General features: G+C 53.0%; 1 protein-coding gene across 3 annotated transcripts in view; it reads left to right on the top strand.

Moving 5' to 3' along the window:
- Slc25a37 (solute carrier family 25 member 37) overlaps positions 1–22,398 on the top strand; it is a 37,682-nt gene that overhangs the window by 10,370 nt on the left and 4,914 nt on the right. The window contains exons 2-3 of one of the 3 annotated variants that reach the window (XM_047550454.1): positions 18,983–19,211; positions 21,115–21,171. In XM_047550454.1, the coding sequence (XP_047406410.1) occupies positions 18,983–19,211; positions 21,115–21,171 (286 nt within the window). Of the gene's footprint in view, positions 1–18,982; positions 19,212–19,237; positions 19,934–21,114; positions 21,172–22,398 lie in introns of those variants that run through there. The other 2 variants (XM_047550457.1, XM_047550456.1) reach the window with 2 other exon arrangements.

Below are 22,398 nucleotides of genomic sequence, written 5' to 3'. Positions count from 1 at the left end.
CATTATGAATGTTTGTTGCTGCAGAATGTTTTTGGCTCTGGCTTCTCTCTGGGGGACAAATGGCAGCTCCCGTGGTCCCTTCTTACTTCAGCAGGGAGCTGAAGTTGCACTGGATGTGGAGATTTGAATTCAGGACTGGACAGATCACAGTATGAAAGTAACCTACCAGGAAGGACTGCATAGTTCCTTGGTCCACTAGGGCTGCAGCTTTCCTATCCGAAATCAGGAGGCATAACCCTATCCCCCCACCTGCCTTTCAGGTCCGCTTACTTCATCTTGGAAGAAAATATAGCCAGGTTTGCAGGGAAAATGGTTTAAAAAGTGTAAAACTCACTGAGGGTGCTGGGTCATGGTATTTGTTGGCACAAGGGATCCTGGTACAGGTGTAAGCTTAGCTCATTGGGATGGAAAAGCCAGGCTCCCCTTCCCACAGGACTGGAGGGCTCCCTGCAGCCGTGTGGCCTTGGCTTGTCCTCTCCTGACCCAGGTCTCCCATCTCATCTGTCTGCATCACCATCTCTTCAGCTAGAGACCAGGAGAGGCGGGTCCTCACCCACAGAGTACTTGGGAGGAGGAGCCCACCGGCAGGGAGGGCAGAAGTGTGTCCGGGCTGGGGCGTGGCCTCCAGGATCATCCCTCTCATTTGTGTGAGAATCGCTGTCCCTTTGAGGGCCATGCAGATAAGTCTGGGGACCTCATCGTGGGGAGGTGCTCGGGTCCCCTAGGAGCACAGAGGCAACTGACCCTCTGTCCTGAACTGTCTGCATGTGTTTATCGACACCTGGGCTCTTTCCTTCTTCCTCTCTCTCGTCGGTTTCCCTTGCCTGCTTCTGTGTGTGGATGCAGGTGCCTTTGTGACCCCCCTGCCCCACCTGGCCCTCCTCTCCCCACAGTGACCAGGTTGGAGGTTTTGCAGGCACCTTGCCTTGCCCGGGCCTGGCGCTGGGAGTGGATGGTGGAGGGTGGGAGTGTGACGGGCTGGCCGAGGCTCCCCAGGCGCAGCCCGTGCCTCGCTGCATCTTGCCCGCAAGGTGCCCACTTCCCTGCTCTCTGCCCCAGCCCAGGCTGAGGATCATGGGTGTCCCCAGACTGGATTAAAGTTGCTGGGTGGCTGGATGAGCAGCCCCGCAGAGTCAGAGCCTTTTCCAGGGAGAGATGCTGTCCTGCCTGAACGAGCCGGGTGGAGGGTGAGCCGGCGTGTCCAGCTGCAGGCTCCAGAGCTGCTTCCTCGGTCACCGACTCTGTGGTCTGTGGGCTCACTGTTGGCTTGCTGAGTCTCAGCAGTGCCCCCGCCTAGGAGGACTGGAAAGGCGTTTGTGAAGATGGAACTTGGTCCCCTGGCCATTGCCAGATGACCGTGTTAATCACGATGTCGGGGCTGGTGGGGTATGGCCTCCTGTGCTGGGGAGTCAGGAGGCTCCACATGGCCCAGTCTGTTCCCACGTGGGTCCCCCTGGCAGGAAGACAGATGTGTCAACGAATCATTCCTCTAAGGGTGATGAACCGTTGTGAGGGACCTTGGAGCTTGTGGGGAGGGGTCAGAAAGGCCCCTGGGAAGTACAGTGTCCGTGTCTAGACCCGAAGGAGACCCAGATGTTAGAACAAAGCGTTATGGTTCTCAGAGCGTCACAGTGGGTCCCGAGACACCTGGCCATCTTTGGGATGTCAGCACCCCTGACTCTCTGCTTTGGGGGTGCCACCTGAGAAACCTCTTGTGGCGGGGCTTCCAGGAGGGACCTGCAGCAGCAGTTCCTTTCTTCCTCGTCTGGAAACGCTCGCCCTCTTCAGGACTATCTGAGGCTCCCAAGGAAGCTGGCTCCTCTGGGGTAGGAATTTTCCCCTCGGAGCTCGGAAGCAGAGGAGGGCAGAGGCAGAAGAAGGCGGGGAGACAGGCTGTCACACCAAAGGCACTTCTGCACATAATGGTTCATAGTTAAAGGGTGGCAGGAGTGACAAATGTCAGCTTCAGAAGTGTTCGGCTAAGTGGCTAAAAATTAAACACGGTCACGTGACGCATGGTGGTTTAGGGTTTGCCCGAGTGGCCTTTACCAGCCAGGTCACACATCGTAGGGTGAAGAGGCATTTGAAGAGACAGTGTAGGAGACAGCTGTGCCTTTCGAAGGACAGACACTGATCTGGAGCCATGAGCTCAGTGTGTGTAGGGTTCCTCCTCATTTTGGGAAGGTCATAATGTAGCTGGAAAAATTTTCCTGTCATCTCTCTTTGCCTTTAGCCTGCCTCTCAGTGTGGAGCCTCCTCTATAGTATTGGACAGAAGCTCCTGCATCTAGCAACTTCTAGAAACCAAGTTCCATTCCTCCAAGAGGTCAGTCCAGGGACACAGGCATGGCCTGCTGACCCTGACATGTCTATGTTCATGGCGTCCCAGGAACAGGACAGGATGCCTCTGTTCTGCAGTCTGTTTTCTGGGTGCTTCGAAGGAGTCAAGCTCGGGCCTTCTCCAGAGGCTGGTGATGGATGGTGGGAAAGAGTGAAGATTGGGCAGAGGTGGAGCTGATGGAAATGCCCTGGAGAGAGAGGAGAGTCCGTGAAAGGGTTAAAGCCTCAAGTGTGTCTGAGGCTGGGAATCTCTCTTTTAATGGGACTATGCTCAAATGTTCTTCTCTACGTGGACTGTGTGTCTACACCCTTTCGAGTGGAGACCAGGCCTGTTTCTGGCCTGTTTCTGCTGTAGCAAACTCTGAGCTTCCACAAGAGGTTTGCTCCTAGATATTTACGTGAATGAAAGTATTATTACAACAACAGAAAAACTTTTTTTCTCTTGAAACTTGACTTCTCGGACCACACCTGAGTCTTCACGTACCTGCACTCACGCAGGCCAGGAAGGGTGAGCGTTCAGTGCACTTCTTTGAAAATTACTAAAGATTTATAGCTGGCTCTGAGCGCGTCCGGAACACCAGTGATTTTATTGTAGATGTAATCTGATAACAGTGAAGAACATATTTGCAAGTTGGAATGACTCCTCACTTCTTTGCTTCCTCCAAAATCTCAAGTCTCAAGGAGGTAGAGAAGTGAAGGTGCCAGTTGTCACCGTGGGGTGCACATTGCCACAGCTGTAGGTGGTGGTGGCAGGTTCCATTTGCAATTGGCACTAGCTCCTTCCCTCCCAGGCTGCTGAGAGGTGCCCTGGTGACGATGACACTTTGCCTGGCCTTGGGTAAGAATTCCTGTTTTCAGCTTCCCTTCAAGGATCTTTGTATTTTCTAATAATTCAGCCATGAGAAAGTTTCCAAAATTCTCCCTCAGTCCCTGAAAACTGAAAGTCACAGCAAAGCTGGGCTTTCAGCAGAAGCTGCTTCAAATTGGAAGCAGATTTCTGATCTCTTGGAGCAGCCAGTTTAGGGGACCAGGGAGCACCCAGAGCCTCTCTCCACCCTGAGCTGGCCAGCACTGGTTGGCGCTTGGCCTTGGTGAGCAGGGAAAGAAAGGGGGGGAGATGGGCTGCGGGGACCTTTCCGTATATACTCGCAGATCCTTGCTTTTTAGAGGAAATTGTAACTGGATTGAGATAACCAGGGGCCCTGGGAAGAACGGTAATTTACCTGAGCTTCAGTGTCTACGTCTGTGAAATGGCAAGATTGAATTAAACTCGGTGGTGTCCTGGGATGTTTCCATTGTAAAATTTCCACTCCTCACTCCTCCGGAGTGCTGCTTGGACTTTGGGTGTGAAGTTATGGACTCACGAACAGAAGCACTTCTATAGCGAAGAGGAAGCCCGGAAGACACCTGTGTGGAAGACCAAGAAGTGAGGAGAGGAGCCAGCTGACCATGTCCCATTTGGGACCCTGCTTGTCCCTGAATTCCAAGCTGCCTGCCTAGAAATGACAGTTTATTCTACTTGAAAGCACCACCGCCAACACTTTGAGACTGCAGACCTTTCATTCAGGCAATTCCAGAAATGCTGAATGGCCACAGCCCTGCCCTGGAACTGAGGGGAGAATGGGGCAGATGCTTCTGGAAGGCCCTGTTTATAGCTCTCTGACTCCTTCCTGCCGGGACCTTTCACAAGTTCACCATCAGGAAGCTGAGTCATTGAGGGGTCAGCCGGCATGGCCAAAGGTCACCCGGTGCTGCCAATAGTACAGATGGGTTGCCCGGGCATTTTTGGGGAAGAGCAGGGTGGGGAAACTGGGGAGTCTCCTGGCAGTATTTCCCCATCTGGGGGTGTGCTCTCCTTGGAGGTTTCACAGCAAGAAACCATCTTCTGCTTTATTCACCTCATTTCTTCCCTTTGTTTCTGAATCCAAGGCCAAGGTCAGGGCCAAGGAAGCACGGTGTCTGGGGTGAAATGAGCCTCCCTGCCCCGTGGGGGACGAAAGGCTCTGTGTCCTTGTGCTGTGTCCCAGGCCCTCTTCTTTTTCCCTGGGCTTCATGGCCTGCCCAACCTCGGTGTCCACTTTGATGTCCCTCCCAGCACCTCTCCCAAGTCTTTTACTTTTGCCTCCTGGTATTCAGAGCTGGAAGTTTTTTATTTTCATGATTTTGGTTTCCTTTTTCTTTCCAGCTAGACTCTGAGCACCCGCAAGGCCGGGGCTCCCCAGCCTCCAGCAGCACACTGACGTGGAGGCGGTAGCTGGATCTTTGGGGGCAGAATGAGCCTGTCGTTTTACCTGCTGAGACTTCTGCTTCCGGGTCCCTGTCTCCTCCTCTCACTCTGGGGACCCCTTCTATCAGGTGACTTTGTTTTAAACAACACCCCTAAGCTCTTGTTTCCAGGAGAGAGTTTTTGTCGACCTGAGATCTCACCCACTGTGGGAGGGGAGGTTCCTGTCGTTCCCTCTGGATCCAGGAGCACTTAAAAATGACTCTCCCTAAATCGTAGGAAGCGATTTGTACACATTGTCTAGGTTGAATTTAGCAGGTGGGTCCGGAGGCTGAACACTGAGTCTTCTGGCTGCTCCCGCTGGTCTATCTGAGATGCTGTTACCTTTGTTTGTCTGGTGTGAAAGGTAGAAGGCATGTGGAGAAAGGACACCTGTCCACGTGAGCCATGGCTCTACCTGCGCCTGCTGCATCACGCACATAACCTGATGGTGGTGTTTGTGGGAAATCTGGCTTTGGAAACATCTGGACACTTGGTTAGGCCTCTAGCGCTCCCCGTACTCTAGGCCCAGCTTTGATGGTGGTCACATCCTCAGCCATTTCCCTCTGTGCCAGGCCCCAGGGTGTCCTCCAGTGCACTCTGTGGTGGGGGGACACATCCACAGCAGGCAGACGGAGTGTGGGGAGGGCTGAAGGTCCTGCTTTGTGATGTCTGTGGGTGAAACTTGCTGGTCTTGCAATATTCGTGCAGTTAACTGAGCCACCGTCCTGGGCTCCGAGGTGCCAACCATGAACAGTGCTGCTGCCCTTCCTTCCTGGTCCTCTCCAGCTCACACGGGAGACAGACAGTCAGGCGCATCCCCGGATATAATTATGAGGAGAGGAATGAGCAAGACAGCTGGCGACGGGGCTGCTTTGAAAATCCTTTTTTCTGTGGATAATGGGCTCATCACGGGCATGCTTCAGAGGCGTGGCATCCGCGAAGGGCGTGGAAGCTGGTCTTGTAGAAGCTGGCAGGGCCACGCCCGACTTGGAGACATGCACGGAACTTGGAGTGCCCAGCACCTGGCCCAGCCCGTGCCACTGCAGGCCCCGCCGCTCCACCAACGCCAAGGGCAGTGGCCTCACTGCCCATTGTCTCTCACCCAGACAGCTGACTGGTTTTCGTTGGCACCCCCATGCCTGAGCATTGGCATGCTGGTTCCTGGGATCACATCTCTCGGGGTGGCACGGCCAGCGTGTGCTGGGCGGCTGGGGTGTGGGAAGGAAGAGGATCAGCTGTGCCCTAAGTATTTTGCCTTCTGATAAATCTTGCCTTCTACCTGAGAGCCTTTGGGCTGACCTTCCAGAAGCTTCCTCTGCAGCTGAGTGCTGCTATATCCACAGATTGCACTGTGCATTTGAGACCCCTGGGTGCCTTGACCTGAGACAGACAAAACCCCTGCTCTCCCAGGTGTTGCAGGAGACCCCATGGGACTGTTTGGTTGGGCTGGGATTTCTGGAGTAAGCTGTTGATTAGACTTAGGATTTTTTAAAAAAATTGTGGTGAAATTTAAAATTGCTCTTCCCTTTTTAAAGTGTACAGTTCAGTAATGTTAAATATTTCTCTTGTTACACAACCAATCTTAGAAGTCTCTTCATCTTGCACAGCAAAACCTCTGTCCCTTAAAAAGCAAGTGCCCATTTTCACCTCCCCCAGGCCCTGGCAACCCCCATTCTACTTTCTGACCTTTTGAATCTGACTCTTGTAGCTAGGTACCTCATGCAATTGGAAGGAACCACATGGTATTTTCTTATTTCACTTTGCATCAGGTTTTCAAAGGTGGTTCACATTGTAGTATGTGTCTCTTTCCATCCTTTATATGACTGGATCTTACTCCATTGCACTGATAGACCACATTGCCTTTATTCATCTGTTGATGGACACTTGGGTCACTTCTCCCTGTTGGCTGTTGTGTACAGTCCTGCTGTGTATGTGGGGTTACAAATGTATCTTTGAGACTATGCCATCAGCTCTTTTGGGTATGGACCCACAAGTGGACTTCCCGGACCCTGTGGGCAATTCCGTCTTTAATTTTTTGAGAATCGCCATGTTTTCCACGGCAGCTGCACCCCTTTCCCTTTGCACTGACAGTGCACAAGGTTCCAGCCTTTGTTTCTTGATACAGGTGTTTTTAATCTTTGAGTAGGCCTCATGCATCGTGACGCACTCCCCTAAGTAAAATGCACACTCATGCACATTTGTTTTTCAAAGGCTCCACCAATTTCATATATTCAGAATGTTCGAGACAGGAAAGGACCTTCTTAGAGACAATCTGTCAGCTCCATTTATTATTCTTTCGACACATATTTGCAGTTTGCAATAGATGGTGAATAAAGCACAAGAAACCCATCCTGTTGGGCTATGTGCTGGACAAGTAGGTGTCCAGAGAGGTGGGATGATTGCACGGAGTCCCTCAGGGATTTAGTGGCAGTGCTGGGCAGGAATTTAGTCTTTGACCTTCAGAACGGATCTCCCTCACAGTTAGGCACCCATTTTGGAGGATCGCCCCTGTCTGATAGAGCAAGATGTGTGGGGTAACACCTGTGGACTGTGGTGGATCTCTCCAGAATTCAGGGTCCCATGGAGCCTGCACCTCACCTGACACCCCATCCCTGGGCTGGGGAGGCCCAGTCCAGGGCTACTGTGAGGCATGGATGAGGGGGGCTGAACCCACCGAGGGCTCCCCTGTGCCAGGTGCTCCAGCTGACCTCAGCCTCCCCTGGCTATTGCCCCTGAGGCTGTTTCCCCAGGGTTTAGAGGGCAGGGAGTGAGCCCCGAGCAGTGGTGAGGGCCTCGTCCATGGTGGTGAGCTTGGCTGCACCAGACTCAGCAGCAGTGCCAGGGAACATTGGTCCTCAGGGTCAGCCTGACCTGATGAGTACCAGTCAAAGGTCCCCAGAATGGCCTCTGGCCCCAAGCAGCCAGGCCACAGCACTTTTGTTGGGGATTCTCTGCGCCTGTGTAAACTGACACTAGTGAGTCCCCCCACCCCCACCCATTAGCGAACCAAGTTGCCTTTGTTACATAATCAGGATTGGTTGGAGCAGGCCTGCTCATTCATTTAGAAAGGGTGACAGAAGCAGGGCGAATGCAGGAGGGTCAGAGTCCCTCAGCGGCAGCAGGGGGCCCCCCCAACCTTGCTTTCCCTCCTGTCAAGTGAAACAGCAGAGTGGAGGGGCTGCCGGGCCACACGGTGTGAGCTGGTGTCCGTGAGCAGCATTTATGGGTGGGCTTGCTTCCACCCAGGGCAGGCTCCGAGGGCATCTTCTTGCCAAGCAATGAGCAGTGAGTCTCATGAAGGAATGAGTAAAAATGGCCTCTTTCTAGGAATTTTCTGTTTGTCCAAAAAAAAAACCCCAAAAAAACAAGCAGAAATAAAAGCAATGGGCAGCTGCGGGCCCCATCCCAGGCAAAGGGCCTTTGATCTTCACCAAGACCTTGGAAGGTAGGTGCTACTCTGAGCCCCACTACAGATAAGGAAGCAGGCTCCAAGATAAGTCATTTGCCTGAGGTCACACTTGGAGAAGGAGGAGGAGGAAGCAGGGCAGAGCTGGCCTTCAGATGCAGCGCGGCTCCAGAGCCAGTTCTGCTGACCCCGGGCCTTGGTGGGCCATGGCACCCTGCGAGCTTTGCTGGTCAGAGGGGATCAGGTTAGGGTTTCATTCCTGTGAAATGCATACTGTGGCCTGGAATTCCCAAAACAGTGCCCCGTGGCTGGTCGCTGCCCTCTGGAGCCCTGATCCTGTCCTGTTGTCAAACAGGATTCATTCCAAACCTGCAGCGAGGTCCTCTGTGTGTTAGCAGCAAGCAAAGAAAAATGCCCACTCATGCCCGCAGCGACACTCCTCCTGGTGGAATTGCTGAGAGTCCAGGCCATGTGCGCCAACAGAGGTGGTGGTTCCCTCTCCCAGTCAGGGAAATTGCAGTGAAGATAAGCATTTATTGAGCACCTACTGTACTAGGCAACGTACGTGCTTGAGTTTTCCTATTTCATCTCAAGAAACACATGGCGTTGGGGTTTTATGGGGCAGGGAACTCAAGTTCAGAGAGATTCAGTAACTTACCCAAGTTCATGCAGCTAACAAATAGACTAGGATTTCCATCACAAGGTCTCGAGAACTGGGACCATCCTGTGTTCTCAGGTCTTACTCATGACACGTGGCCTGAACCTGATCGCACAGTTGTCATATGACTGGATTAGTGAATGGGTGGAACTTCAAGCCTGTTCTCTCATGCCCAGCTGCCCCCAGCCCCGTGCCCAGTGCCCCGAGATAATGCTCCACTGACCCTCTGTCCTTCTCATCCCACCTACCTCTGCGGCACTATCTCTGTTAGCCTGGTTTTCCCAGCCAGGATATAAGTTCCCTGAAGGCACGGTCACCTCGGGCCCTTGTGTGGGTGGTTGAGCTAGGTTGTATAAGATTCCATGTTTGGGATTTTTTAGCCAAGTGGGGTTGGATGATTAACAGAGGGGCAGGGACCCTCTGACCAGCTCTGGGATCCTGGGCCAGTCACATTACTGTTTCCTCTTTAGCGAAACAAAGGGGGTCACTCATGGGTGCAGAACTCGGAAATCAAGCGCAAGCCCACAGAGAGCCCCATGGTGCCAAGCATGCTGGGCAGGGCCACTGGGGCCCCCTGCTCCGGGCTGGGTTGGCCTGCTCCTGCGGTGCTTCAGCATGGACTGCTGCTCCTCACTGTGGCGCTGAGGCTTCAGTGAGTCCACTTATGTGCCAGGAAAATAAAAGAGTTTGGAGGGCGAGGCGTTTCTCCAGTTCGCCTCGGACATCTTGTCCTTACTTGTAAGTGGGTGTTTACAAGCCAGTGACATCCACAAGGCCGGCTGAGTCAGCGGAGGGCCCTGAATGGTCCACTTTACTAGCGAAGAGTTAAATTCCTTCTTGGAAGCAGCCTGACGGTCCAGGCCCATTTCCGTCTCAGCCTTTGAATATCGCTAGGGTTTGAATCTCCCATCCTAGACGCGTTGGGATATAACTGTATCGAGAACTGACAAGGGGACGAGGACTCTCCCTCCGAGTGGATCAGTGCCCTCTCATGGGAGGAGTGGGTTGGTTAGCACGGAGTGGCTCCTGATAAAAGCAGGAGCTTGGCTCCGTTCTCTCCGTCTTGCCGGGGCTGGCCGGCCCTTCTGCCTTCCATCATGGTACCATGCAGCCCAGAGCCCTTGCCGGTTGCCGGCACCGCATCCTTGGACTTCCCAGCCTGCAGCGCAGTGGCTCAGTTAGGCTTTCCTGTTATATCCGCTCTGTGGCCTTCTGTTACAGCAGCAGAACATGGACTGAGAGAAATATGGAGCGTCAGGCTCTCCTCCCCGCAGATGGCGCGCCTGCCCATGGCCTCGCAGGACAGTGCCTCAAGCTCTTTTTTCAGGAGACAGAATAGGTTTGTGTTGAACGATTGCTCAAAACCCTTTGGGACCAGGGTTCAAGCCGATGGCAGAGGTTGTGGGACAGAGTGGAGCCCAGTGATCTCTGGGAGTGAGCTGGTACCTTTGCCTGTGAGACCACTGCTTGCGGATTGAGCATAGATGAAGCCCCACCCCCAACCCCAGGAGCGCATGAGCATTATTACCCAGTAAGGATTTAGGTGAGTGACACAGGGCAGCTCCCCCGCCCCTCAGGTCAGACACAGAGGAGGTGGCATACATAGGACAGCATGTGACTATAGGAGCAGAGCATGGTGGGGACAGAAGGGAAGTTCATGAGAGGTCAGGTAGCCTAGTGGTTAGGAGCAAGACTCTGGAGCCATGTCACCTGGCTTCCAAGGCCTGCTTCTATACTTTGTGCCCTTGAGGCAAGTCGCTCAGCAACTCTGTGCCTCAGTTTTCCCGTTTGTGAAATGAGGATCGCTAGCTGCTAATATTACCATTACTGTTGTTGTTTTATAAGTGGAGACACCGAGGGCTTGGCAGCAAGGCAGCCTGCCTGAGGGCGTGTAATCTGTTAGTGCAGCTGCAGGACCTGTGACCCAGCTGCCTCCTGAGCAGGGCAGGTAGGTAGGAGTGCATGTGAGGTTTCCCTCAGGTTCCCTCCAGCCCAGTGCCCACCCGCCCTTTGCGAGGTCACCAGTGGAATCCCAGCCCTGTTACTTGGAATCCTGGGATCTGCCTCACCTGTAGGGCAGAGATCATTTAATCCTCTGGGGCAGGCCATGAACAGGATGTTCTGAGAGTATTCTGGGTGCGCTGGGCCTGGGCCAGGTCTGGATTCTTTTATCCTCTCTGCTTCTGCTGTAGATTTTCTGGAGAAGGGGAGGAGCCAGCTTTGGCTCCGAGGGCCAGGAATGTGGGAATGGCACCCTTTCAGCTACAGGCGAGGCTGCTGAGCTGTTGCCCTCTGTACACAGGGAGGCCCATGTGACCCAGGAGGTTACCATGGCCTTGTGAGAGAGTGGCTGGCCTGTCCAGGGGCCTGTGAGGCAGGGCCTCCGTTGCAGGGGCCACCCTCTGCCAGGTGCGGGAGGGCCTACCTGTCCTGTTGTCTTCTCGTAGCTCCAGCCCCATTGCTGCCTTGAGCTGTCTGTAGCCACGGAAAACACCTGACCAACACCAAATTCCAAACTCCTCGGCTGGGGATTCAGGGCTTCCTGGAGTCTGGCCCCAACCTGCCTGTCTTCCGGCAGACATTTGGGGACCCTCGAACACCCCAGCCGCCTCCTGAGCCTGGCTGGTGCCGCCTTAGCTTTGCGTGGTGTTCCCCTGCACACCACGTCCAGCCACCGGCCCTCGTTGTCCAGTCACCCAGTGTGCACGCACCCCCCAGCCAGAATTGTTCTCTTCCTCTCCAGTCCTTGCTCACCTCCCCCGCCCCAAAGTAAAATGATCCAAAAAGTCAAATAGAACAGAAGGGCCCATAGTGACAACTCTTTCTTCTTATGGCTCTTCCTAGGGGCAGCTCACGTGGCCCCTTTTCTGGCCACCCTCTCCCTCGGACGTGGTCTAGGCTCTCAACCCCTATACCGGGCACACCTGCTGTGGCCAGTGCGCGGGGAGGTGGGGTTGATGCTGTGGGGCTCCTTCCCTGGGGACCCGAGGAACCTGGTTATCATCCTCATGGTGAATTGGTATTTTCTAACGAACACATGATGGAAACTCTTCACTTAGTCCTTTTGCACCCCAAAACAGCAGTATCCCCTGAAACACACCCCAGCAGTCCCTGAAGATTTCAGAAATTTTGTATGGAGAGAATGAATGACAGGTGCCACGGATCCTTTGTGGTCCCTGCCCCGCACTTCGGAGACAGCAGGTGACCAGGAAGGCACCTGGCTGTGCACGGTGAATGTGACCCTTCTGAAGTGGGGACCCGGTGGGATGTAAGTGAAAAGGCAGAAGAGCCCCCCAAAGAACCGTTTCCTGCCACCACCCCCAGCAGCAGGAGGGAAGTCCACGGCTTCCACGGGTGAGCAAGGACCTTGGCCCAGTGTGGCCTGATTGGGCAGGGCTTCGGTTTCCTCCAGGCCGCGGCTCTTCCTTCCCTCTCATGTCCCTCTTCTGGCTCTTCCCAGCGAGCTAGCCCTTTATGTCTCTCCACACGGAGGTTCTCTAGCCAGGAGCTTCTTCCAGCATGGATGTGCCTGGAGCTCCTGTGTGCCACCTGGCGTGGGACAGCAGTAGGTAGCCATCCTCCCACCCCACCTGCTCTTTGCGGAGGGGGGACTGCTTTTGGGACAGTTATTTTCTCTTACCACTCTCTACACTCTAAAAGGACCCAGTTTTCCTTTTGGATTAGTGTGTGTGTGTGTGTGTGTGTGTGTGTGTGTCTTTTGGAAGATGTTTTTAAGAAGCATGCTTTGTAATTTTGACCTTCTGACTCAGAATGCTGTGAGTGTGGCGTTCCCCCAGAATTCTCTGCCTTGCTCCTCTTGGTTAGTGGGTGAATGGAAGGGTGCTGGCGGGTGCCTCGCGCTTCACTGTGGTGGTTTTTTACCCAGGATTTCAAAGGCCCAGGGTGTGCCTATTGAAAGCCCTATGACAAGTGGGAGGGTTCTGAGTCAGGGACTCGGGTAGCTTTGCTGGGGCAAGGCCAAGGGGCTCACTGTGTGCAGTGCTCCTTGATGTGGCTTGGGCCTCTGCGTTTGCAGCGTGGGGCCTCTTGGGGATCCTGCAGGGTGGAGGACAATGCTCTCCACACTCTGGATGAAGGTCATGGCTTTGCTCCTGAAGTCGCTCTTTCCACCACACGTGGTGCCAGAGGTCTCTCCCTGCTGGCTCGCGCTGCGATCTGCGGCCTGTGTTTCGGGGGGACTCGCTCCTTGGCTGTCAATCAGCTCCCAAGTGCAGCGCAACGCAGCGCGGGGGCCGGGCGCAGGGGGCGCATGGGAGAGCTGGGGCGTGGCTGGGGCGTGGCTGGGGCGTGGCCCCGCAGTCAGGCGCAGCAGTCAGTGCTACTTGGGAACAGCTGGCAGGCAGGCTAGAATTCAACTTAGCAGTTTGATTTTGGATTCCGAGGCAGACCTTGGAGTCTGAGGCTGCCATTGTTTGGCACTTTTCTAGTGCTTCCTGGGTGCCTGAGCCTCGCTCCCTGTCCTTGAGAGAAGGCCTGGAACAGATGGCTTGACCTGGCCCCTGCCAGGAGCTGTGCTTGCTCGTGGTGCCGGGGCTTCCTTCTTCACACCATGCCCGGGAGCCCTTGCATCCCCTCTCTGCCCTGCACCCCCGAGAGTAGATTGCCCTGCTCCAAATGAGTAGATTTTGCATCACCTTCTTGTGGCCCTTAAAGTGCCATGCGCTTTGAACCTGGGAGATGTTTTATTTATGAGAAATTGAGAAGGGACGGTTGGGAATCACCAGCCACTCCAGGTCAGACAGGGGAGTCAGTGGCCAAGCCGTGGGTGCTGTGGGGCCTGGGCTGGGCCCTGTCCTTGGCAGGATCTTCAGAGAAGCTAAGGACCCCCTGCTGGACTCGGCTTGCCCAGGCCTGAACCCAGGTTCCCCATCAGTGGGGTCTTGACAAGTCGCTTTCTTCCTTGCGGTCCCAGGGTCCCCATCTGGAGAGAGAGCCTGGGCTGCCACTGTCCCTCTACAGGGCCCTCAGAGCTCCTGTTATATGATCCTTGATCTCACCTGGGACAGAAAACACATTTTCCACTCTCCCTCCTCCCTCTTCTCCTCAGGGAGAGAACAGGCCGTGGAGGCAGGCCTTTCCTGTCTGGTCATCTTGAGATGAAAGAGAATCCGAGTAAGAGGCTGACCCGTCAGTTCCTTCTAGCCTTGCTGGCAGTTTCTGGAGCCTGGTCAGTGCAGGTGTGGAGTTTGGGAGGTTACTCTAGAGTCCTCCTGTTCCCGGTTCATGGTTCTGGGGCTGCTGGGAACTTCCACAGGTCACCTAGCGAGTGGCAGAGCCAAGCAGAGACCAGGTCCCCCAATTTCTGGGCCAGTACATTTTCCTCCTTCCCAACCCTTAGAGTGGTTGCAGTTGTACAGGTAGGTCCGTGGACAAGGGGGCCGATGCGCAGGGTGGAGGAGGAGGGGACCTACTCCTTGCCTCTCCCAGCTGCTCTGGCACAGCTCCTAGCCTCCAGCCTGCTCCCTGCTGACCGGCCTCTGCAGAGGCCGCCAGAGTCAGCGGGCTCACTGCACTCCTGCCTCGAGTCTCCGGCAAGCCCCTCGGCCACAGCTGCGTCTTTACAAGTGTGTTCGGCAAAGTGCAACTGATGATTCAAGGGCGAAAGGCTTGCGTGTGTAGGAAGTGCTTTGTTCAACCTCGCTGAACAGGTTTCTTTCCTGAAGGGCTCCGCTGGCCTTCAGCGGGCTGACGAGCACTGCGGATTCCAGATTGTGAGAATCGGCACAAATGGGAAGAGTCCTGCTGCTGGGCTCACAGCCCAGATGGGAAAAGCGGTTTGTGGGAGTCTGTCTCTGGGGTGTGTGTTGTGTGTGTGTGTGCGTGGAGGGGGAGGTTGCTGTTGTTAAGCTCCGCTTCCTCTCTGTTCATTAATTTCCTTTCTCTTCCTCTCTATCCTCACTCCTCACCCAATCCCTGCACCCATTAAACTAACTTTTGGATCCCCTCCACCCCAGCCTCTGACTGCCCGTTGTGCTTTGTCTGAATCTGACTCGCGCTGTGTCCCCTCAGTGAACTCAGGCACGTTGGTCTTTTCATGACTGGTGTATTTCACTGAGCACTATGTCAGGTCCACACATGTTGCAGCATGTGTTGGAATTTCCTTCCTTTTGAAGGCTGAGTAATGTTCCTTGGACTGGACAGACCACCTGTTGTCTAACCCTTCACCCCCTGATAGACACTTGGGCTGCTTCTGCTCCCTCCCTTGCTGCTTTTCCTCTGGTCCCAAGGTAGATATAAAATCCAGCCCTCATTTTCACATTTTATAGATATAGAATCAGCAAAACAAACAAAAATCAAAACAAAAGAAAAGCCCCACCATCTTGAATTGATTGTCTTCTCTCCTGCGCTGGCCGCTCGCCTCACGTCCTACGCCTGCCTTCCCCTCCTCCGTGGCCAGGCTCGGTGGGGCTTGCTCAGCCCCCTGCTGCTTTCTGTGCTACTCTTTGGCTCCCTGGGTGGGCCATTCCCCTCCCTCTTATCACCCACTGGTGGTCTTTTTCCCACTATCCTTCCCTGCGTCCTGGTGCCAACACCTGGGCCTTTCCTTTTTGGCGTGAGGTTGGTGCATCTGGGTTCAGTGTATTTGTGTCTAATTGAAAAAGGCAACTGGGGGTACAAAATCAGTCTCAAATCTCCCTTGAAGTCTTGGTGTAATGCCAGTGTCAGAGAGCAGGTTTGGGAAGGAGACCCTCCCAGCCACGTCACACCTGCAAAGGGGGGTGGTAATTGTCCATTGCCAGCCTGTGCCCATGTCGCCTAGTGCTCGGGGGAATCACAACAGACGAGGACGTCTGCACCCCAGGGTTTGAACTGCTTTACCCCAGGTCGGCTCCAAAGTCCACGCTGGGCCTACTCACTGCCTCTGGCCCTGCCCACCTCTGTGCCCACTACCGTCCCTCAAACACCCTGTCCTTGTAGGAACAGGTGAATTCCAGGTGAAGCCAGGACTTTACTACCTGAGAAGGTGCAGTGCAGCAGCCCTTCCCCAAATGGGGACCTCTCCCCTGGACTGGGCCTGGCCAGAGGCTCTGCTTGTCCACAGTCCCAGGATAGGCCCCAGCGGACAGGCTGCTTGCTGCCTCTGCTCTGCTTGGGTCGGCAGGTCGTGCCCTGGCTTGAGAAATGCAATGAATTGTGGACTTGGCATCAATAAGGAAAGATCTAGATGAAGAGTGACGAAGCGGGCACATGCAGACCGTTGTGTCAAGTGACACGGGACCCCTTCTCCCCAGACGGTATTCTAAGTCCACTCATTCATTCAGCAAACATTTATGGTGGCCCCAGGATTAGTCCATGTTAGCAGACATTGAGGATCTGTGCATGAGACACTCAGACACCTGGAACATCATACACCAGAAGCACAGATTCTAGGAGGCACCTTCGTGTAGCCCCTCTGTGAGTCCTTTGTTACTGACGAGGATAGAAATGGACACGTATCTCATTTAATGCTCTCAGTCATTCCCTCAGTGAAGAGACTCAAGCCAAGAACGATTAACCTACATGCCTAGGGTCACACCATGAGCCATCGGATCTGAATTCACCCTGGCTGTCTGATGCAGAAGTCCAAGCTCTTGACCACCACGTTGTCTTGCTTCTTATCAGGCATGGTTGTAAGACAAAGCCCAGTGAATACAAGGCCCTACTTGCCCTAAGCCTTGAGCTATTTCAAGCATCTTTTAGAAGTTTGTGCTGGAGCACCTGGCACTTCCAGGGACCCAAGCCTCCCGCTTCCCCCAGAGAGTGCTCTGCATTCCCTCCTCTGTGTGGGGCCACCAGCAGCCCACCCAGCAGTAAGCTGGTGTCAGGCCCAGTGGCTCTGGGTTGGCTCACTCCATTACTTTTCTGTCCCCTGGTCTTGTTTACTTGTTTTATATCCTCTTGCCAGGGTTGCAATGGAAATCACTTTAAGAAACGTAAAGGTTTAGGGGTGCTGAGACGCTCCCTCCGGGGGGCACCCTCAGGACCCTGTCCTGATCCCCTTGGGTTGTGATTTTCGTGTTCTTGCTGTCTCTGGGGATTCACTGTGGTGCAGCCTAAGTCTGAGTCATCTCTGTCTTCAGTGTCACCCAGCATAGGTGTGGCTCAGAGCAGGGGCTCAGGACTATGTTGAATGAATGAACGGGGAGGGTGAGTATCAGGTGGCTTGTGGGTTAGGCCAGCACTTGCTTAAGCCCCTGGGATAAGAGAACCTAGTTCCCATGAGTTCCTGAAACCTAAGGCCTCCCTCCTTCAGGGCTGGGCTGGGGGAGGTTTCCCCCTACTGCGGTAGATGGCAAAGTAGTAAGTTTCTAATAAGGCCCAACCTGACTTAAAGACCCAATTTGTAATCAGAGGCAATTTTAATTTTTTTAAAGCATTAAAACATGCCTTTTCTTTAAGGAATCGATGATTGTAACAGAGGGTGTGACGATGGTTGCTTATGTTATTATTTTTATGTCCTTTCTTGGCAAAAAAACAAGTTGGCAAGAGTGTGCCCATTTTCTTTGTGCTTTTAATAGCTGGCAAAACCTGAAATCTGGAAATGACCATGAATTTCGGTCATTGGTTTTTCACATTGTTTCTCCAGCCCTGCGTGTCTCAGTCTGAGAATCTCTGTTTTGGGGGCCTGGGGTTCTTTGCCCTGTGTTTAGAGAAGCCCTTCTTCCTTTTTATATATTAGATGTTCTGTTGGATCTGTTTGGAGATAGAAGGATACCCCTACTAAAATTTGGAGAGTCCCTCCTGCAGGCTGGAGGATGAGGGTGTGGGGGAGGGAAGGAGGGAAGCTGCTGTGTGGCAGGCGGGGCCTTCGTGGGTCCCCACTTGGCAAGCATCTCTTACCTCTGTGCCAGTCAGGGTTCTCCAGACAAGCAGAGCCAGTAGGGCATGTATGTATCCCCTATTTATTTTGAGGAATTGGCTCACCCCACTGTGGGAGCTGGCAAGTCCAAAATCTTGTGGGGGGCAGATTCCCAGGGAAGAGCTGACGCTGTAGCCCGTGTCCAAAGATAGTCCAGAAGCAGAAGTTCTTCCTTCTCGAGGGCCTCCAACTGATTAGATCAGGTCTACCCACAGTATGGAGGGTATTCCACTTTACTCAAAGTCAGCTGATTTAAATGTTAACTTTTTTTTTTTTTTTTAGAGCTCAGTAATAATTTATAAAGGTAGTCACATCCAGTAGAGAAAGGAGCTATTTGAATATCCGCTTTTAATTAAACCAATTCAACCCTTAAATGTGAATCTTATCTAAAAAAATACCTTCACAGCATCATCTAGACGGATGTTTGATCTGGGTACCCTGGCCTAGCCAGGTTGAAACAGGAAGTTAACCTTCCTTCCTGCGCAGGGTGCCTTTTACTGCTGAGCAGCAGAGGCTGGACAACCAAAGCCAGGTCTTAGCCTCCAATGGACAGGACTGTGCACAGGGGGAAATCAAGAACAAGACCTTTTATATTTAAGTGCTACCTTGTAAAAAGAAATGCAAAGTGTTGAGAGGTGATGAGGTGGGTGAGACCCAGGGGGTTCTAGATTTCTGGGCAGGGCCTGAATGGAAATTTTCAGGACATGGAGGGTGCAGAGACCTCAGAGATGTGAGGGTGCAGAAGACTTCAAAGCTGGAGCGGGAACCCTGGGATAGGAGCCACATGGCCAGGAGCTCTCTATGCCAGTAGGGTGGCCAGAAGCTCTGGGGAGATACCCAGCAAAAAAAACACAAAACCTGTCTGTGCTGCGTGTACAGACTTCTTGTCATTATTCCCTAAACAAGACAGCGTAGCATTTACAATGTGTTCAGTCTTGCAGGTGATCTAGAGATGATTTACACGGGAGGATGTGCCCAAGTTATACACAAATGCTGCCTTTTATAGAAGGGACTTGAACGTTCTCCGATGTGGGTATCCCGGGGACCTGGAAACAGTCCCTTCAGAGATGGGGAAGCCACTGAACTTCTGTTTATCTGGGACTCCGAGATTTTTGAAGGGGATTCACAGGCTTTGCTTCATTGCCACCTGCCACAAAGGCGTTTTTAACTGAAGGTCCGGGGACCCAGAGAGGTGAAGGGATTGTCGGAAGTGGTCAGCTGGCCAGTCCCTGTGCGTGGTAGACTCTCCTCCTCCACATCCTGCGCCCCTCCCATGGCCTCTGCCCCCGCGACTGGGCATGATGAAGCAGGGATGTGCGGCGGGGAGAATAAGCGCGTCTCCTACCAGGAGCCCTGGAAGCCGTTTCCTCCCGCGGCTTTGTGACCTTGGCTCCTCTTTTCCCTCTTAGCCTCCTTATTCACTTGCACGTTTCTTTTTCTTGTTCTTCCACAGACCCGAATGCAGAGTTTGAACCCAGATCCCAAAGCCCAGTACACAAGTATCTACGGAGCCCTCAAGAAAATCATGCGGACCGAAGGCTTTTGGAGGCCCCTGCGGGGCCTCAACGTGATGATGATGGGCGCGGGGCCGGCCCACGCCATGTATTTTGCCTGCTATGAGAACATGAAAAGGACTTTAAATGACGTTTTCAACCACCAAGGAAACAGCCACCTAGCCAATGGTATTTTGAAAGCCTTTGTGTGGAGTTAGAAAGCTCTCTGCTGAACGTCCTCCCCCGGGGCTCCTCCCGGGACACCAGCCTTCGTCTTCAGCGGCTCGCGCAGCCCAGGACTCGCGGGTGACCGCGTCCCCACCCCTCCGCGCTCCAACGACGGGGCGGCCGGTGGCAGCCGGTGGCGGTGGTGTTTCGGTTTTCATTGTTGTGTGGGCTCTTTTTGGTTTTTGGCTTTTTTAACCAAAAAAAAAAAAAAAAAAAAAAAAAAAATACTCAAAAACAATTAATGATCAGACCTAGGAAAAAACAAAAACCCCCGAATAGAAACAAAACCTTTGAAATGCTGGATTCAAAAAACCAAAAGTTATGTGGACAGCTCCTTTGAGACTGTTAAAAAACTGGTACAGCAGGTCTCCACAGCGCCAAGATCTAACTAAGCTTTAAAAGGTCAAGAAGTTTTATGGCTGACAAAGGACTCGCGCCCTGCGGAGGGCCTTTCCCACTCTGAGCTTCGGGAGACTTGGGGACTTTGCCCCCACCCCTTCCGTGTGTCCGAGTCGCATCTCTGCGAGCGAGGGCCCAGATGGTTTTGCATGGTTGATCCGAGGGAGAGAGGCGGGCGGGGTGGCGTGGAGGCGGTCAGCTCTTACCTGAGGCTCATGGCACTGCGCTGCCCGGCGGGCCCTGCTCCTGTCGCGTGATGTCGCCTGCCATTGGTTTTTGCTTGGGTATAGAAGGGGGACCATGAATAGCAACGTAAAGTGTGCTTGTGACAGTTCGTTTTCCAGCAGTGGAGAGTTAGGGCCAGTAATAACGTTGTTTTCTTCTTTTTGTTCTAGTGGGAGAACCCAAACACATCCCTCCCTTCTGCAAGCCTTGGAAATAAGGGCACCTGGTTGGCTTGCTGTCATTTCTCTGGCTTGTAAATGATGGCCCTTGGTTGCATTTGTTGAGAAGGTCACCAAGAGCCATGCCCTGGTTCTCCCCTGAGTCCAGGACATCGGGCCTCCTTTTTTGCTTCAGCTGCCTTAAGTAATGGTTTAGCTCCTTAAGGGAGGTTTGACAAGACCCAGGTCTGCCCCGCGCTGTCCCCAAAGCATCATGGTGTATGCTGTGGTTGCATTTGGCTTTTCTGGGGATAATTATAAGTGTGTGCTCAGGGGAAGGAGGCTGTTATGTGCATTTCTGAGGAGGGAGCCTGCTGTCTGTCCCTCAGCCCCCCAACTTCCAGTGGTAATTTTAATTACTGGGCAGTGGCCCTACAGAGGGAAGAAATGCAAAGCCAAAGCAAAATTCCAGGCACGATTCTAGGCTTTTGAAATTCCTGGTTCTTGAAGCCAGACCTGAGGGGACCCTCAGGTGGGGTTGGTCGTCATCAAGATCCTGGAAATCTGTTAGATGCCAGTCTTCCTAACCTTCTCTTACCCATTTACCTAAAAATACCTGGATTGTCACTAAGGAATTTTCCTAAATGATTTCTCTTCTGATGTTTCCCCCACTCAGCCAAATGTGCATTACCCCCTTTGATCACCTTAGCTTAAGGGCACAGAGCTAGACTACGGACAGAGGCAAGGGACAAGAGAGAATTAAAATCAGACAGTGGAGAAAGCTATGAGGTGTGGCTTCTGAATGCCATCCAACACGGGCAGGTCTAGCCTTATCCCAGGGTTGACGACAAGAAAAGAAAATGAGGCTTCTGCAAGATTCACAAGAGGTTAACTATGCCTGTGTCTCCCTTCCGTCCTTTTATTCAGTATTTCTAGGATTGTCTAGGGTTTTAAGCATTGTGCTGAGTGGAGCTCAGTAAATTTTGTTCCTTAGAATGCTAGGGTCTATCTGATTTTAGGTTCCAGGAACTTCCTCAGAACCCTTGGTGCCAGAGTGTAATTTTCTGGAGTTTGTTTTGCAGGGATAGCTGGGAGTATGGCCACCCTGCTCCACGATGCGGTAATGAATCCGGCAGAAGGTAATGTTCCATGGTTCCAGGGAGGGACAGTAAGGGATGTGCAGAAGGGCAGGAGAACATATGGGTGGAAATGGGGGTGTAGAGAGTGGGCAAAGGGCCTCCTGGCCCCCGCCAGAGACAGAAGAACTGGATTCTTATTACGTCAGACTTCCAGAAGAACAGGAGTGTTGGAACTCTGTGGTCTTCCTGTTGTGGAAATACTGGAAGTGTGGTCCCCAGGCCCGCAGCCACCTGGGAGGTATTAGAAATGCTGATTCTCAGCACCCACCTTCAGGCCCACTGAAGCCAGTCCCTGGGAAGGGGCTGTGAGTCCAGTGGAACAAGTGCCCTGGTGACTCTTTGGCATGCTTTTCCCTAGTCTGTGTAACACACTGTACAAGGGTGCGTATGCATGTGTGGATCCGGGTATGTGTGGGTGTGTGAACACCCTCCTGGTTCCTGTTAACCTTTATCAACCCTGGACAAATTTAGGGGGGCATCCATTAGACTTTTTGTCCAATTTGCTTTTTTAAAAAATTTGAATTGATGCTGGAAGATCTCAGGCATGGGGGAATGTAGAGAAAATAGTGTCATGAACCCCTGTGTATCCATTCCTTCTGCTTCAAAAATCAGCAGGCAGGCATTTTGTTTTAGCTCTGTTTTTTTCGTTTGGGTTTTGGAGTATTCTAAAGCAAACAGCCGGGCAGATTGAGTTCTGTTACCTCTCTATGTACCCCTGTGTCCTCCACCAACTCCAGTCTGAATAGGGAGGAAGTTCTGTGCATGATACTGGCTGTGCCTTCAGCTGGGTCATTCCCTACTTGGCGGTGGCCTCAGGTGACATACGGATCTCCCCCCACACTGTGCACTTGAAAATGGTCCCTTGCCAAAAGGGAGAATTGGAGAGAGAAGTTTAGCAATTTGAGTCTTGGGTGATGAGTTTGTCTGTTTTTTGTCTTTTAAGGAATTTCTCATTTGTTCTCAGCTGCTTCCCATATCTTAGCAGACGTGGGCTTGTTCCTACCCTAGGGCCAGGCTAGGTCACACTGGGAGGCAGGGCAGGAGTGTTTCTACCTGGTGCCAGGGGCGACAGGTGGGGGAGGAAAGGTACCTGGCTCCTTTTACGCTGTCTTCCTCGTCTGCGAGTGGAAGGCTCACTGAGCAACAGGCACCGTTCCCACTTGTATTTGTAAAGCAGAGAGCTGAAAAGATGCTCTGTGTTCAGTTCACCTCTTACACACGGTCTTT

This window comes from Sciurus carolinensis, chromosome 4 (genome assembly GCF_902686445.1).
Source record: "Sciurus carolinensis chromosome 4, mSciCar1.2, whole genome shotgun sequence".
Taxonomy (NCBI): Eukaryota; Metazoa; Chordata; class Mammalia; order Rodentia; family Sciuridae; genus Sciurus; species Sciurus carolinensis.
Note: the sequence above shows the minus strand (reverse complement) of the source record. Positions and strands in the feature narration are given on the sequence as shown.